Source organism: Ochotona curzoniae, unplaced genomic scaffold (assembly GCF_017591425.1).
Source record: "Ochotona curzoniae isolate NIBS_2020 unplaced genomic scaffold, NIBS_Ocur_1.0 scaffold_4505, whole genome shotgun sequence".
In the NCBI taxonomy this organism is placed as follows: Eukaryota; Metazoa; Chordata; class Mammalia; order Lagomorpha; family Ochotonidae; genus Ochotona; species Ochotona curzoniae.
Window position 1 is genome coordinate 30,829,913 of NW_024467118.1, and position 17,491 is coordinate 30,847,403.

Genomic DNA, 17,491 nt, shown 5'->3' on the forward strand with positions numbered 1-17,491 from the left:
CTCCCCTCGCCCCAGGGGCTGCCACCTGCACCAGGACTTCCGACCTCCCCTGGTGGAGGCACGTTTTCAGCCATCTGTTCAGCACATCCTGGGACCCCACCCTGCACGAGGCGATTCGTGGATAAGTAAGGGTACCACCCTCTGGAAGTGACTCGCCCAAGGTCACTCCATCCTGCAGACTTGAATCTAGGCCCAGCTTGTCTGCAGAGTTAACAACACGATAACGCGAGGCGTTCGCTCGCATCCCCATGCATTTCATACTCCAGTGCTCTTGGGGTGGGGGTGTAGGGGAGAAGAGGTTGACTAGAGGTGTCGCAAGACATCCCTGCCAAGCGGATGTCTTCCCTTCCGAATCACCTTCCGAGTCGGGGTGAGAGCCTGATGCAGGCTGCCAGGGACGGAAAAAGTAGGGGAACGTGGCAGCCAAGCTGGTGTTACCGCCGCACCAAACCTCGCCCGCCGCCACCCCCTGCTCCGCCCCGCACTGTCGCATAGGAGGGCGCCCGCCTTTACGAATGAGATCACCGGCGTGGAGTGCATCCTCCCTGCAAGGCTTAGGGGCTGGCGCCACCGTGTGGCCGCGGGCTGTCTTTGCAAGCGCTGCAGCTAGTGAGGCGGCCTCCGCCGATGTCACCCAGACCAAAGGAAGCTGGACAGGTCCCAGGGAGCCAGGGAGAGGCGCAGCGGTCCCGCCCCGCCCCGGGGTGCTTCTATGGCTGCTCCTTAACGCCTTGGAGTAGGAATGCCTGGGGAAGTCCAGAGCTCTGAGGATGGCAGCAGGTGTTAAGGGGCATGAGCAAGGTGAGAGGGTCTGAGGCCTCTTGTGCTTTATCCGGCTCTGCCCGTTCGGCTCCTTCAGTGAGCAAGACAAGTCAGTGCCCTTCCTAGTGTCAAGGTCCTTGCCCATAAAGTTGGGGGGGGGGCGGTGAGGCTGGGACTAGGTTAGGATCTAAACCTAGTGAGACAGAAAACCAGTTCCCCTCCCTCAGCTTCTGGAACCCCAAGGGACTAAAGGAGTGAAGAGGAGGGTGTGGGAACAAGCAAGGGAGCAGAGTAGGTCTGGCCTGGTGTGGGGAGCCCCAGATTCCTCAGCTGCTGCTGTAGGACACCCACAGCTGACTGTGCTCACCACCAGCCTGCACCCTTCCTCCCCTTGGCATCGCCTCCATACCAGCTTCTCTGGGCACACTCAGCATGTGCTGGGCTCAGTGGCTTCCTTTGCACTTGTGGCTGTTGAGCTGGGAATGTGGGATGCTAACAGAGCCTGGGGGAGGGGAAGGACAGGACAGACCTAGGTGAGTTTGAGTCTTGGCTTGAAGTTGGCCTTGCAGTGACTGCAGCGTGGGGCTGCTCGGAAGGCTGGGTGAGACAGAGGCAGTGGTCAGAGTGTAGCTCTGAGAGGCAGGCCATCGGTCCTCTAGTTCCCAGTGTGAGTCTGCGGCCCAAGGCTTTGTGTGCTGCAGGTACCACCTGCAGGGGACAGCAGCCATTGTCCTGGGCACATGGATGTGCTGGGTGCCATTGACCTGCCTAGCCAGCACATCCTTGTCCCCCCTCACTCAGCCTTTCCTCCACCTGTCATGTGAGGTCTAGCCCCTGTAGCTCCCTAAATCACCTATATCCATGTCAGGGCCCCTCACCTCTTCCAGCTGGGCTCCTGCTTCATGCCCCAGCTGCTGTGACACTTCCTGCCGTGCCTGTCCCTTCTCTCTGTCTGCATCTCCATGTCTGTATGTCTGTGTCTATGTGCCTGTGTCTCTGAGTCGCACTCTCCCCTCTGTTTCTGTGTCTCCATCTCTGTGCATCTCCCCTGGTCTACCTCTTTCTCTGTTTCTAAGTTTCTCTCCTTTGCTCTGTCTCTCTCTGCCTCCCAAGCTCTCTCTCGGTGGCTTTGTAAGTCAGGTAGGGCCAGCTCCCCTCCTTTTCTGCCTGGTTCTCAGTTTCTTTCCCCACCTGATTCTCAGATAGGGACTCCCCCCGAAAAAGGCAAGAACTTCTGGGAAGTGCCCTCAGCTCACAGAACTGAAGCCTTAGTTTTCTCCACGGGTCTGATGCCGACACAGATCTAACCTGTGGGGTGACCATGATCTGGCTCATCTGGAAGTCCTGGCCCTGGGTCTGGCACACACCCACACCTTGCCTACCCCTGCCTGCTGGTGCTGCCACAATGGTGCCTCCTTTTACTTCTCGGTAGGAGCATGTGCTGCTTCTATCCAGGGGTATACCTGTAAAAGTTTCTTAGTAATCTGGAGAGAGCTGTGTTGTTATTCCCCAGACAACCAGTTGGGGGCACACTCTTGCTCACCTGATCATTCTGAGGTCACACCAAGGCCTGGTGGGGTTGCATGTCCTAGTGTACAGTGGAATGGAACCTGGAGCTCCTGTCCATCAGAGGTCAGTCCATCACGGGCATCCTGGAGTCATATAGCCCACCACCTACTTTGTGACGGGAGAAGAGTGTGTGCTTTACAGTTCTAAATTCTTCAGCAGACATCTGCTTTCAGGTGCTGGCGTCTAGTGCCCGATTGCCTGTATGGTACCTATAAAAGACTTCACGCCATGCCCCAAATCTCCCATAGCCCCTTTAATTCCCCCTGTGATGCATTTCAAGAACTCAATGCCAGCCTGGGCAGGACTGCCTTCAGTGTGCTAGGATAGCATTGTCCATCCACGCTCAGCCCTGGAGGACAGGGGTCTGGCTCTGATCCACTTACTCCCTGGACACATGCCCCCTGCAGGTCTGCCGCATGCCAGGAACTGACTTAGGCACCGGGGCCATGCGCAGACCCCTGCTGACAGGTGCTGCAGAGAAAGAGGGAAAAGACAGGAGACAGAGATGGGAGCGGGGGCTCAAGGGCTAGCAGGACCTGAGCCATGGGAAGGCAGCTTTGGGAGTGTGGGAAGAAGGGAGAGAGACACAGCTGCATGCATGATATTTTGCAAAGCACTTCAGTTGCCACATGGGCTCAGCGAGGGGGTGGGTGATATCCTTGGGGGGCAAGAGTGGACAGTGGGAAACAGCGAGGAAGCTCCTGCATCCCCGCAGTTGGGAGGGGTGGTGGCTGGGACTAGGCCAGCAATAGCAGTGGGGACACAGTGTCCACCCAGCAGCACTGGGGGTTGGGCTAAGGCGGGGGTCAGCCACGCACTCCTTCTGGCTGAGTCAGACCAGACCAATTGGAAGCCACAGTGTTGTGCGTAGAACGGGCATTTCCAGGGTCGGACAGGCTCACTCCCTTGGGTCAGAGTGCCCAGTTGATGGTTCATGCTCTCGCTTCTACCTGGGCTCATGCTCCTAGGTCACTGGCAGGCTGTTGGAGGTACCCTGCATCCTCCTCTTATCTGTGGCTCAGAGACACAGCTAAGGGTTTAGGGGTGCCCACTCTCTGAGCTCTCACTAATTTCCCTTCCCATTCTGTAAGGTGCCCCCCTGAAGAAAAGAAGCCGGGACCTGGGCTAGGAATGACTAGTTCAAGGCCCCAAGATTAGTAAGGTGGACTCACTAGCCTTGCACTCCTCCTATGGCTGTTTGCTTGGCCCCTGAACCTCTTAGAAGTGGGGCTACTGGGTGTGGTTCTGAGAGGGGGTGCTGGTGGAGTTATAGCTGTACCCTGAGTTGCACCTGGTCAGGGCCTCCTTGGGGCTTTAGCCTTGCTGGCCAGTGAAGTGGCCTTCTGGAACCCAGCTATTCCTTGCCTGCCATGCCTAAGGACTATACCTAAGTGTGCCCAGCCCACGGGTGGCGCTTATCAGGGGCCTCATAGGGGTTTATTTCCCTCCTCGGGAACACCTGAGCTGGCAGCCCTACTAGTGTGCCCCTCCTGTCGCTGGTGCCCCAGGACCCTTGTCCAGAGCTCCCCTGAGATGCTCACCTAGTGGGTTCCAGGCAGAGCTGCCCTTCACCTGCTCATTTTTGCAGAGGCTAAGCAAGTAGAGGCCAGGAAGGGCAGCCCTCACTGGGGGCCCATCCCTAGCTTCAGTACCCTGTCCTCTGGGCACTCTATGATACAGGTAGAGGAGTGGGAGCTGGGGACAGGATGTGGGCAGGTCTGGGTTTTTAGCGAGCAGGCACTCCCCCACCCACACTGTGTTGTACCTGTGTCTCCGGCAGGTATATCCGCACTATGTACCTGGGGATTCAGAGCCGGCGGCAGAAGGAACACCAGCGACGCTTCTACTGGGCTATGATGTACGAATATGCAGACGTCAACATGCTGCGCCTCCTTGAAACATTCCTGGAGAGCGCTCCCCAACTGGTGCTACAGCTCTGCATAATGATCCAGAAGAACAGTGCCGAGACGCTGCCCTGTGAGTGCTGCCCCGGGCCCCTGCCCCAGTCACGCCCTGTTCTCTGCAGGCCCCTGGTCAAAGCCAAGGCCCCCCGCAACCTCCTCTCCCCACGGGGCTAGCCTCATTCCTTGGGCACTGACCCAGCCTGGGTGTTGGCGAGTCTGTGGGACCAAGAGAACAGTAGCTGTAGCCATTGGGAACCGTGGTGGCTTGCTTCTATCCCAGCCATGGCAGATGGCCAGGCTGTTGAGGAGGCTACTGTAACTGCAGAGTTAGGCAGGGTGGAGGGGTCTGGAGCCTACACACCCAGCCACCCACCAGCCTGCACAACCCCTTTGGGCCCATGTAGCCCTAGAGGTTGCCCAGAGCACAGCTCAGATATCAGCGATCTCTGTGCATGGGCAGGTTTCTGCAAGCAAGGCTTGAAAATGCAAGTAAAGGCTGAGCCTCACACCAGGGAGGAGAAGGCCCCAGCAGCCTGCTAATTCCATGTCACACCTTGCAATACCTTCCAGATGCTGGATCTAGGGTGGGGAGAGGCCAGAAATGATGATGTCTAGTGTGTGTCGGGGGTTGGGGGGAGCACCCGGGGTGCATGACTCCAGACACCACAAGAGACATCTTGGGGAAGAAGCACAGAATGTAAGGGTGAGGAGGCTACAGGGAGACAGCACCATTACAGCAGGTGGGTTCAGCTCTATCCAGCAAGGTGTAGACTGCCTCAGGAAAGGGCTTAACCCCAGAGCCTGTGGTGTCATCTGGGAGAGCAAGACAGCCAGCTCTCACTGGCCAGTGGCCTTCTAGTCGCTTGCAACTCCACTGTTCCAGCAGCCCCTTGGTGCCACCGTGCTCACAAGTACCTATGGGGAGCACTTGAGTGGGACCGTCACCTCCATCACCTATGGTTGGGTGATGGCAGCCCAGCTCCAGCATTTTGGTGAACACCTTTCCTTGCCTTCTTTTTTCCTTTTTTCCCAAGCTGGCTGACTATCAGGTCTGCTTCCCTTCAAAAGTCAATCAGAGAAGACAGTTGTTGGGGCACTCGGAGTCCAGGGATACGGGTTCAAATCCCACTCTGCCACCACGGGATCTCCTGGCTGGCGGTTGGAGTCTCCTGTTCCATCTACCCAACCAAAGGAGCCTTAACTGGATGCTCCTCAGTATATAAAGGGTGCCTCAAAGTAGCTCTGTCCATTCCAGAGGTCATCCCTACAGGAGCAAGGAGAGGGGGCTGTGACCAGGCCCAAGCCCCACGTGAAACTGAACACCTGCATCTTCAGTGCCAGTCTTCAGCAAAGTGCCAGCTGTGCACAGTAGATGGCTCTGCCAGTTCCTAGCAGGCAGTTTAGATAGTGGTGTTTGATCAGGGCTCACAGCAACACTGGACAGTTAGTTCTGGAAGGAGAGCAGCTTCACAGGACTGGCTTTATAAATGCAGCCTGAAGGAAACCCTCCTGAAAGTGAGGACCCACTTGCAGTAGCAGGATGTGGTATCAAATGTCAGGGCAACATCTGGTGCTTCTGCACAGTGGAGCCTCTGTGCTCACCCCACCCTCAGAGGCTGAGAGCCGACGTCAGCCCAGCACAATGATGTGCTAGTGGGAAGATTCCCTTTCTCTCTTGTCCCTGGCCTCCTTTGCCTCAACACTGAAGGTTTGTGCTACTATAACAAAGTACCTAAGACTGGGCAATATGCACAGAACAGAGATTTATGGTCTGGAAGTTTTGGGGGTTGCTGGGATGTGCTACCAAGTACAGGCACCTGCAAAGTTTGTTGGGAGGGACATGGATTCCCATGTCTGGGTTTTCGTTCAGGGAAGCTTCTCTCTGCCTACATCCCCATGCTCTGTGCTAGAAGCTCAGGCGAGGCAAGCATCGGAGGGTGTGACAGGTGTTTCATAAAGTGGGATTTTGTAGTGAGGTGCGTTTGGAAATCCCTGAGCTAAATGAAGGTCCGTGATGATCCCCAAGCCAAGGATGAGGAAGGGCGTGGGTGATCCCTGAGCACAGACTGACAGGGGGATCTGGTGTCATCCTTTTCCTCTTCATTGCCTCCTTGTGGGGGGACTATCTTCTTATGACAACAGAGGCCATCCTCCTCGGTGAAGAGGCAAGAAGTGCATACGCTTTAAAGCAGGTTAGTTTAGATACTAGGAACTATAAGGAGTTTGTGAATTTGGAAGGGACCTGTTGGTAACCTGGACTGTCTCGACACTTGATCTCTTGGAATGTAGCAACAGACTCTTGCTCTCTCATCTGACAGCCGTTGAACCTCTGGTGAACTCTGAGCCTGTCTGACCCTCAGACAATTGCCTCCTGTCTAAAGTATGAGTGAGGTCAACATCCATCATGGAGGATTTTCAGGAACATTAAATGCTCTGCCAGATACCAAGAACCCCAGAGAGCATCTGGCTATTCTGTTGCTGCTGGTGGTCACATTTTTATGAATGAGAATTGTTTTATTTTAAACTGCATTTATTTGAATGGCAGAGTTGGAGTGAATGTGGGGAGAGATCTTTTATCCACTAGTTCATGCTGCAAAAGACCACAATGGCTGGCCAAAACTAGGCCAGTCTGAAGCCAGGAGCTTCTTCTAGGTCTCCCACATAGGTACAGGGGCCCAAGCTGTGAGCCATCCCAGGCACTTCATCAGGGAACTAGATCAGAAGTGAAGCAGCTGGAACTCAAACCAGCACCCATATATGATATCAGAGCTGCAGACAGCCACAGAGCTGGGCCTACCCCTGCTGACCTGAATCCCAGACCTTACTAGAGAAAGCTGTAGCTAACTGACCTTGATTTTGTCGTCTTGTGGCTGATCCTTGTCCATTTTATACCATTAATGCTTGTAAAGTTGAGCAGCTCTTGTCTGAAATCCTGAATACTCTAAAATCTGAAACTTTTTAATTCCGAAATAGAAAATTCCACACCGTAAAAAATATTGAAAAGGTGATGTATCATGACCTCCAGGATGTGCATGTGAAGCAGATAGGAAATATAATAAACTTTGTGTTTAGAATTTGGTCCAGTTCCTAAGGCATCTCATCATGTTTATAAAAATATTCTAAAAATCTGAAACACTTTTGGTTCCAAGTATTACAGATAAAGAATATTTAGCCTGTTGATGATTAAAAAGATCACCAGCACTTTATTAGGCAAATCCTCATGTATTTTTCCAATTCTAATATCTTGCTGTCCTTACTATATTCTCCCTGCCAAGTTCCTCACTAATCACCCTGAAGATTTCTTGATAATGCAGATTCAAGTAAAATAATAATAGCAACAACATGTCTTTTCTAACATTATCAAGTTGTTATCACTTCAAAAATAGCTTTTTATAACCAAAAAATACTTCTGTTAAGCCTCACAGAGACCACAAAACAATAATGTATAGTAGACTTACCAAAAATAATAGGGCAATGGGGAGGCACTGTGGCATGGTGGATTAAGCCACCACCTGGTGTGTCAGCATCCCACATGGGTACTGGTTCAAATCCTGGCTGCTCCTTCTGATCCAACTCAATGCTAATGTGCCCTGGAAAACAGTGGAAAACCGACCAATTGCTTGGGTCCCTGTACCTATATGGGAGACATGGATGCAGCTCTTGGCTCCAGGCTTTGGTCTGATCCACTCTTAGCTATTGTGGCCATTTGAGGCATGAACCAGAAGCTGGAAGATCAAAGATCTCTCATTCTAACCCACCTCCCCCCCATAACTCTGCCTTTGAAATAAATAAAATACATCTTTAAAAATTAGAATAAAAAATAGTAACAGGAGAAAAAAACACTTAGCCAAAAAAGGAAGATTGTAAGAGACGGAGAAAAAAGAAAGATACTATAATAAAACCAGAAAGTGTGTATCAAAATGGAAGTTTTAAGACCTCGCCTATCAGTAGTTATCATAAATGTAAATGAATTAATTCTCCAATTAAAGGATAGAGTAACTAAATAGATTTTAAAAATAAGACTCAATTATATACTGCTTCAAAGACACTTACTTCACCTCTAAGGATGCACATGGCTTGAAAGTGAAATGATAGAACAGAATATTCTATGCAAACAGAACTCAGAAGAAAGCAGATATAGCCATACAAAATAGCTTTTAGATAAAAAGCAGGAAAGAGAAACAAGAAAGATCATTATGAAATGATAACGGATTCTGTCTAGCAGGAGAATAAAAGAGTATCCCTGTTAGGAAGAAGAGTGTCACTTGTCCCTGCTTGAAGATGACATAATTTTATGTATTAAAAACCCCCAAAACTCTACCAACAAATGAGTAAAATTAACAAGTGAATTCAGCAAAGTTGTAGGATTCTAAGTTTATTTTTATACAACAGATTATCAAAAAAAAATCAAATCAAGAGAGCAATCCCATTTCTAATAATTGCAAGAATGAATGAATTAATTAATTATGTAGGAATAAATTTAGCCAAAAAGTTAAAAGATGTCTAAATTGAAAACTCTAATACAATGATAAAATGAATAGAAGAGGTTACAGAGAAATGAAAAGACATCCCATATTCATGGATAGGAAGATTCAATATCATTAAATCCATATCATACTCAAAACACTTTACAGATTAATACAACCCCTATCCACATATCCATGCATTTTTCACAGAACTAAAAACAGATACCATTAAATTTTGTATAAAATCACAAAAGACTCCCCCTGCCAGAAGACATGGCCTTCTTCATTGAAAGAAGAAAGCAGAAGACATTGCAATCGTTGACTTTAGAATATACTATAAAAGTCCAGTAATTAAACGGTGTGGTTGTGATGAAAATGGACACACAGACCAATGGTCAGAATAGAGATGATGGCCGTAAGTACATCTGTCTACATCTGTAGTCCACTGATTTTTGACAAGGGTGCTAAGAACATGCATTGGAAAAATGACAATATTTACTGTAGAAAGTGTTGGGAAGATCACATATGCACTTTGCAGAAGAATGAAGCTAAACCTCTATCTCTCAGTATTGTACAAAAATTAACTTATAATGCATTGAATATCTAAATGTAATACCTAAAACTCTGGAACTCCTAGGACAAAACATGGGAGAGGTACTCTGGGACATTGGAATAAGAGGCAAGGATTCTTTTGGTCACACTCTCAAAGCACAGAAAACAATACACACAAAAAAAGGACAAATTTCATCAAACGCCTTTAAAAGAACAAATACTTCCTTCAGAATGTGAGGAAGTATTTGCAAGTGATACATTTGACCATGGGTTCATGACTGGAATAGATAAGAAACTCAGGCAATAGCAACAGAACCAAATAATCCAGTCTAAAAATAGCTGTAGCCTTAAATAGGCTTTTCTTAAAGGAAAATATATGAATGATCAGCAGGCACAGGAAAAAGTGTTCAACATTACCAATCATTAGGTAAATGTAAATCCAAACTGCAATGAAATATCACCTCATTCCAGAAACAGAGATGCCAAGTGCTGATGAGAATGTAGATAAAAAGGAGTTTTTGCACCCTGTAGGTGGAAATAAAAGCAGAACAGTATGGAGTTTCTGCAAAAATTTAAAAGTAGGGAGCTGCTGCAGTAGTCTAGTGGCTAAAATCCTCTTCTTGAATGCACTGGGATCCCATATGGGCACCAATTTGTGTTCTGGCTGTTCCACTTCCCTTCCAGCTCCCTGCTTGTGGCCTGGGAAAGCATCAAGGATGACTCAAGGCTTTGGGACCATGCACCTATATGGGACACCAGAGGAGGCTGCTGGCTCCTGGCTTGGATCAGCTCAACTCCAGCCATGGCAGCCACCTGGGGAGTGAACCAGAGGATGGAAGATCTTTCTGTCTCTCCTGTCTGTAAATCTGTCTTTCCAATAAAAATAAATAAATCATTTTTAAAAAAAAAACTTAAAAGTAAAACTATCATATGCTGTAGCAATCTTGTTACTGGGTATATATTCAAAGGACATAAAATCACCCCAACAGACATCTGTACACGCCATGCTTATTGCAGCACTATTAACCATAGTCAAGACGTGGAGGGCCTGGCACGATAGCCTACTGGCTAAAGTTCTTGCCTTGAACTTGCTGGGATCCCATATGGACACTGGTTCTAATCCTGGCTGCCCCACTTTCCATCCAGCTCCCTGTTTGTGGCCTGGGAAAGCAGTCAAGGACAGCCCAAAGCCTTGGGACCTTGCACCCGCGTGGGAGACCTGGAAGAAGCTCCTGACTCCTGACTTTGGATAGGCTCAGCTCCAGCTGTTGTGGTCACTTGGGGAGTGAACCAGTGGGTGAAAGATCTTCCTCTCTGCTTCTCCCCCATTCTGTATATCTGCCTCTCCAATAAAAAAAAAAAATTAAATTAAAAAAAAACCCTAAAAAATGTGGAAACAATCAAAGTAAATGCCCCACAATGATTTTGAATAAATGAAGATAATTAAAGGGATATATACAATGGAATACTACTCAGTCATAAAAATAATGGGAAATTTAGCATTTGGGACAACACAGATGGAACTGGAGGTCATTATGCTAAGTGAAATACACCAAGCACAGAAAGGCAAGTGTTGCTTGATCTCAGTGACAGGTGGAAGCTAGAACAATTGATGTCATAAGAGTGTGATCACAGTTAACTGAAGCCTGGGAGAGTAGCTAGGAAGGGATGACGGTAGGATGGCGAATGGGTACTAAGCTATAGTTCAACAAAGAGCTTCTGCTCTTGAGCTGCACAGCCGACTATAGAAAATGGCAATGTTGTTTACTTCTCTTTTAAAAAAGACTATTGATTTTGAATGAATGATTTTTACAGTAAAAGATGCTCAATTTATGAGGAGACTGATTTGTTTTCTGTGACTAGACACTGCATAAGGTATACATGTAGTGAAACAGCACATGCCATACAACATAAACCTGTATAATTTTTATGTATCAATTAAAAGTCAAAAAGAGGCTAAGGTGAATGTTCAAAGTGGTGATTTAAAAAAAAAAAAAAACCAAAGAGAGCTTGTGATTCTGACATGTGACAAGTACCCTGTGCCTCCTGAGGCTTCACTGGCACTCTGAGTTGTGGCTGGGTTTGGAAGGCAGCCGGGGGGAGTAGGGAAACAGATGGTTGCATGCACATGTCAGCTCTGTCCTGTCCTGAACATGCGATACAGAGCAGTTCCACTCCCTGGCTGGCTTCCTTGTCTCTAACGCAGAGTACTAGTCCATTTGGGGGCTGTCAAGAAAGTGTGTGCCGAACTAGGCATTAACCCTCCCAGTGTGTCACCCAGCACATTATGAGTACTATGTACAGACAGCATTCCACAAGGTTTATTAAGCCAAGCACTGTGCTATGTGGTAGGAATAACAGGAAAGCTGGTGTTCTTGTGACTCCCCCTTTCTTTCTGGGGAAGCAGCACTAACACAGTCACACAGGTGACACGTTTGGCAAGTGCTTTGAAGCAAGCATGACTATGAGAGGAGGAAGACTGTGGGGCTGGAGTGGAGGAAGCTCCTTTGAGACGATAAGGAGCCACACACAGGAAGAGCAGAAGCAGCCTTTCAAGCATTGGGAATAGTAGAGGCCCTGAGGTAAGAAAAGTCTGGTTTGTTCCAGAAAGTGAAGTAAGTACCCAACAAGGTACTGTGACAGGGAGACAGAAGCTGGAGAGGAAGACAGGGCCCTATTGGGAAGCACCTGGCAGGTCCCCAAGCTAGGATTTCTATCTAGGTTCCCAGGGTTAGGTAAGCAAAGCCTGGAGGAGAGTCCTTTGTCCTGTTGTGTAGAGAAGAGAGCAAACACTGAGTTAGAAGTACCTATTAGGGGCTACTTGTCCAGGCCTGGAGACTGTGGGATGGAGGTGATGAGGGGAAGGGGATGAGACACACACAGTAGGGGTCTGTTCTGGAGAGCCAACAGACAAGGTTTTGGAGGACTGATGTGGGATAGAATGGGAGAGGCATGGTGGTGTGTGACCTGTATATTGGATAGAAGGGTGATGGATCAAGAAGTGCTAGCTCTATGATCTCACCTCACTTTGGGGATTTCCTGATGGTTCCCCCATGGTATGGAGGTAAGGAGCTTGCTACACTTGCGTATCCTGAGGAGGCTTTGATGACCCCTCTCCCATGTCATCACAACTCCATCACGTGTTAGACTCATGCCTCAGACCAGCTGCAAGAGCAGGGGATTTGTAGACACCTACCCTTCTAAAGTTTATGGAGCCCCACACTTGAAGCCTTTCTCCAGATGTACAACCAGGTCCATGGGGAGGACTGGTGTGGGCACAGTGGCCATTCCTGTGATAGGAAGATGCTCCAACCAGCAGGGCCAGTAACGTGGACAGTAACGTGGGGATGAAGCTCCGACAGGAGACCAGTGATGGGGCAAGCCTCTGCGAAGTCTGGCTTTATTGCTCCTTCACCTCTCCTTATATAGTCTTCCCCCGCCCCCCACATCCTCATTTAGCAGGATATTGGATACAGGTAAGTCCAATTAGTCTAGGCGTTTTTAGCCACAAGCCCAGTTCCTATTCCTGCCCAATTCCTGTTCCTGCCCAGTTCCTATTCCTGCTCAGCCTAAACAGCACTAATCAACTCCTTTGCCCACAACAGGGAGAGGCATGAAAGAGGCAGTAGCCTTGATCTGTCTTGATGGATGAATAGGAGCTCATCCAAAGGAGAAGGTTCCAAGGCTGTCTGGGCAATGGGACCCCAAGTGCTATGGGAGAGAGAGTGGCTCCAGAAGCCCAGAAATGGGGCATATTGCTAGGAATATGGGAGGTGGCAGACATGATGATAATGATAATGATGCTAATAGTGCTAGTTATGACTTCAGGAGGGCTCAGCTGTGTGCCAGAGAATTGTCTAGAAGGTTTTTATGGACTAATCAACTCATGAAAGTCCTTAAAGCAGATGTATGAATAGACTATTATCTGCAATTTACAGAAGATGAAATGGGGGTCTAGAAAGGTCAGGCATGAAGCATGAGGCCACAGGCCCATCAATGATGGACCGGGGTCTTTACCCAGGCAGTTCAGTTCAGCTCCCCAGAATTGTGCCTGTCAGCTGGGTGACCGTGGCTGAGCCTTGATGGATGAATCCTGCAGGAAGCAGACTATACTGCAGGGAGGGAGTAGGGCTTGACATGCACTGTGGCCAAGGTGAACATGGACATGGCGCCACTGACTCCAGTGTTGCACACATACTACCCGTGTGCATGTCCCAGATACCACTCCACTGCCTAGGTTAAGAATGCCACTTCTGCCTCCTACTCTTAATTCTTTGCCCAAAACAGCTTTTTCTACATGTCCTCTCTAAGAGGAGCATCTTGCCAGCTGTTTCAAGGGAGAAGCTTCAAATTTGCCGTAGAGTTGAGCCTGAGGAGTGAAGGAATGGGCCTGAGTGTAGGGACCATCCCTGCTGCCCAGCACTCTACCAGTGAGAAAGAAACATAGGAGTTAGATCCTCTTGGGCAGCTATACCTTGGGATCACACCTACTGACCCGACACACAAAGACTTCTGGTCAATCACTCCTGGAGAAACAAGTGGATAAGGCATGATGCAAAGGTGCCCAACATTGTGGTGGGCTCCCAAACTTTGAAGACTCTAAGATTTTAGGTAGGTAACACGATCCCTGCATGTTCTAAGACTGTCGTTTCATCTGTCTACCTACACGGAAAAGCAGACTGTGTGCTGGAAACAGGGATTTGAGAAATCATGTAGTTCAGCACTTGTATATTACACATGGAAGCGGAAACTCGTGAGTCCAAGATGCTCATCCCAGAGACCTCCCTGATGAATGAGAAACCCAACCTGGTGCATGCTCCTTGTGTCCCCTTAGATCTCAGGGCAACCCCTGAGAACCCTCAGAGGAAACCCAGGCATCCTCAGGGACCCTCTCAGCCACTGTGTGCCCCGTGTCACCTTCAAGCCTCTAAGTCAACTAGGGAGCAAGCATGGAGGCTCTGGGTGAGATCTGGGATTACACTGGGCTGGAACTTGAAGGTAGAGTGACAGCTATTAACACTGCACAAATCAACTATGCTTAGAAGACATCCTTTGGGGCTGGGCTTCTGTCCCAGGCAAGGGAGTTCTCTCAGAGGTGACCCAAGGCAGCTTTTACTTGTTCTCCTGAGTGGCACTGCCATCATGCAACCCTCCACAGGAGCTCTGGGCCCCTGGGCATGGAGATGGGGCAGTTGCAATCCTCAGGGGCCACCTAGCCCTGCTCCCTCTTGTTTACGGATGGGAGCATTAACAGAGAGGGAAGGAAGTGGCCTGAGATCACATAGCCAGGTTGGAGCTCAGGAAAGGCTCTGCTGCCCTCTGCCACCTTGGGCCTGCATCCAGGACACAATACCTAGAGGATTTTGTTCAAGTGGCACACCTGGCTCCATGTAGCCATCAATAACCATTGATGCCTTCTCCCAACTTAGGTCCAAACAAGCTTCTTGACCAAGTCAAGGGAAGTATTGGAAAAATACTCAACCCTGCAGTGAACAACTGGCTTTCCTTTAAGATAGTGTTGAGCTCTAAGATATGATGAAGGATCTTTCTGTGTCTTAAGCATCGACTTCCCTCCTGCTTTTCTTCTGACTTAACTTGTAGGTCCAGTGACCTGCACTTCAGCTTCATAGTTGCTGCCTTTTTTTTTTTCCTTGTAAAGGTTCTGATGGACAGCACCCAGGCAACTCAGAAGGGTGAATGTTCACTTGCCCCCATTAAGCTAAGCTGTCTGTGCCTCTCTCCATCTGCTGCCCCGAGTGTTTCTTTCTCTCCCCAGGGCCATGAGAAGCATCCATTCCCGCTGCTTGTATCTTTGACTGTGGGTCCTTTCTAATGAAAGGCAGATCTTCCTGGGCCGGAGCTCAGGTAGCCTCAGGACCTGACTCTCAGCTGCCAGACCAGTTGAACACACTCTATTCCTTCTTCTCCCCATGGTGGAAGACTCCTGTGTTTACCCCAGGCTCCCCACCCCATGGGACATTTCATTTTTCTTATATGACAGGTACTTTCTGGTCCCTTCCTGTCCTGCTCACATGTACTTTAGTGGTCATCTGGAATGTAAGAAGTGATTGCTTCATTGCTTTAGTCCATTTTCTGTTACTATAACACAAGGTCAGAGGCTGGGGAAACTTATAAAAAGAGAGAGAGAGAGAGAGCTATTTTGGTCCATGACTGGAGCCTGAGAGGTTGGTGAGCATGTTGCTAGCATCCATGACACATCCTCACTGTTTCAGTGCAGTATGGCAGAGGAGACGTGTAGTGACACAGCAAGTATACTTCAGTGGGGGAGTCTGTCTTCCTCTGCTTCCAGAGTTGCACTTACCATCATGGGGGGACCCACCCTCAGCACTTCCTTTCCTCCCTCCATCTACCATGTACACAGGATGGAGGGATTATTCTTGGCTCATGAGCTTTTGAGGTTCTAGGATAAAAGTGACACTGCCACCCAGAAAGCAGCGATTCTGGTGGTAGGAGCCAAAGGGAGCAGATTCACGCCTCCATACCAGAACTGTGAATCTCCTACTCTGCTTCCTTGATCATGGGAAGTCAGCGCCATTGTTAAAACCATTAGTTCAATGCATCAGATAGTGAATTACCTTGTCCCAAGCCACAGGCTGTCCCTATGGCCTTGACCCTTGGTCCATGCTCAGTGGCTGCCAGATGGGACGGGAGCTGAGTAAGGCCCATCTGTTCTGACTCATGTGGTGATGGAGGGTCCAGCCATCTTCCAGAAGTACTCAGACCAGTGGGGTACATGGATCTGCCAGCATTCGCCCCCAGTGCTTCTGGGCTGCTCATCTTGTTTCTGCAGAAAAGTAAAGAAGACTTCCCTGTGGGCTCCCTTCTGTTGGTTTTCTGGCATCCTTACCCATCACTGCAAAGGAAAAGAGATGCAGTAAAGAATGCCTGCCCACAAGCATGAACTTGGCCTTGTCCTCTTTCCAGCTTGGTTTTTTCTCCTGGTCAGGCAGTACTGCTAGGAATGTGCTGATTCTTTCCCCATAGCTTCTCTCCATTTCCACTCCCTAACCAGTCAACTGTGACTCATAATCCTGCTTCATTTTCAAGGGTTTCATGTTAAGTCACAAATCAAGCATCATACTGCTAAGCAGAAGTTGCTAGAACTTTAAACAGAGAAATCGAACTTTTTGACTTCATCTGTCTAGGTTGACTTAGGCCTTTCCATTGAGGTTGTCTGTAATATCTGGTAAGAGGGAGAGAGTATCCTGTTGTTGCTGTTTGTTTCTGCAGTTTGTTTGAGAGGGGGACAGACAGACAAGGAGACAGAACTTGGATCTGCTGGTTTATTCTTCAAATGTCTGCAATAGCCAGGGCTGGACCTGGGCTGGAGCCAGGAGCCTGGAACTCCATCCAAATCTTTCCTGTGAGTGGCACGGTCCCAAGTCCTTGAGCATTAATTGCTGCCTCCTGGGGTCTACTTTGGTGGGAAACTAAAACTGAGAGCCAGAATCAGGAATACAATTCAGGCACTCTAAAACAGGCCAGAGGTATCTTAACTGACATCTTAACCAGTAAGCCAATACCTGCCCCAGGAGAGGGAGGATTCTTAAGGCAGCAGAAGAAAATCCCAGAAAGTCAAACTAAATTGGCTTCATTGTAGTTAACACAGATGAAAAAAATGACCTAGACAAGAGAATATTCATGTAAGCTTCCTCAGCCAGTGCAAGTGGCCAAGGTTGCACACAGGGAAGGGTTTTGGACCACTGACTCACTCAGGAATTGTATAGGGTTCACTTCTATGTGTCCAGCCGGATTCCAGGAGCTGGGGATGGATTCAGCAATAAAACAGACCCCTGCCCTCATGGATCTTAACGGTCCTTGTGGAGAGAGGCAGGTAAGGCAAAAAAACCAAAGTGAATGGCTTCTAAGAAGAGCAGGGCAGGGCAGCATATCCATCTGCAGTTGTCAGTTGGGTGACCAGAGAAGGGTTTCCCAATGCTTCCTTGGAGTCAACAAGTACAGCAGGGGCAGGAGCCAGGCTGGTGCTCCCTGGAGGCAGGTGCTCCCTGGAGGCAGGTGCTCTAGGAAGCAAGAAAAATAATGGAAAAGCAGGGCGGCGTGGGGGGGGGGGGCGGAGAGTTCACTGAGGGTAACCTCAGTTTCCTGGTGCCAAGGGGTCCTGTGCAGGCAAGCTGGGAGCCCTATGCTTCCACAGCTCAGCCCTGCCCTGGTCCATTAGAGTGAGTTGGCTTCCTGAGGCCATGCCCCATGCCTTCC

The 17,491-nt window shown here is 49.1% G+C and overlaps 1 protein-coding gene across 1 annotated transcript in view; it reads left to right on the plus strand.

Moving 5' to 3' along the window:
• Window positions 1-17,491, plus strand: part of XKR6 (XK related 6) — a 250,032-nt gene that overhangs the window by 214,890 nt on the left and 17,651 nt on the right. The window contains exon 2 of the mRNA XM_040965965.1: window positions 4,112-4,308. Within this exon, the coding sequence (XP_040821899.1) occupies window positions 4,112-4,308 (197 nt within the window). The remainder of the gene's footprint in view (window positions 1-4,111; window positions 4,309-17,491) is intronic.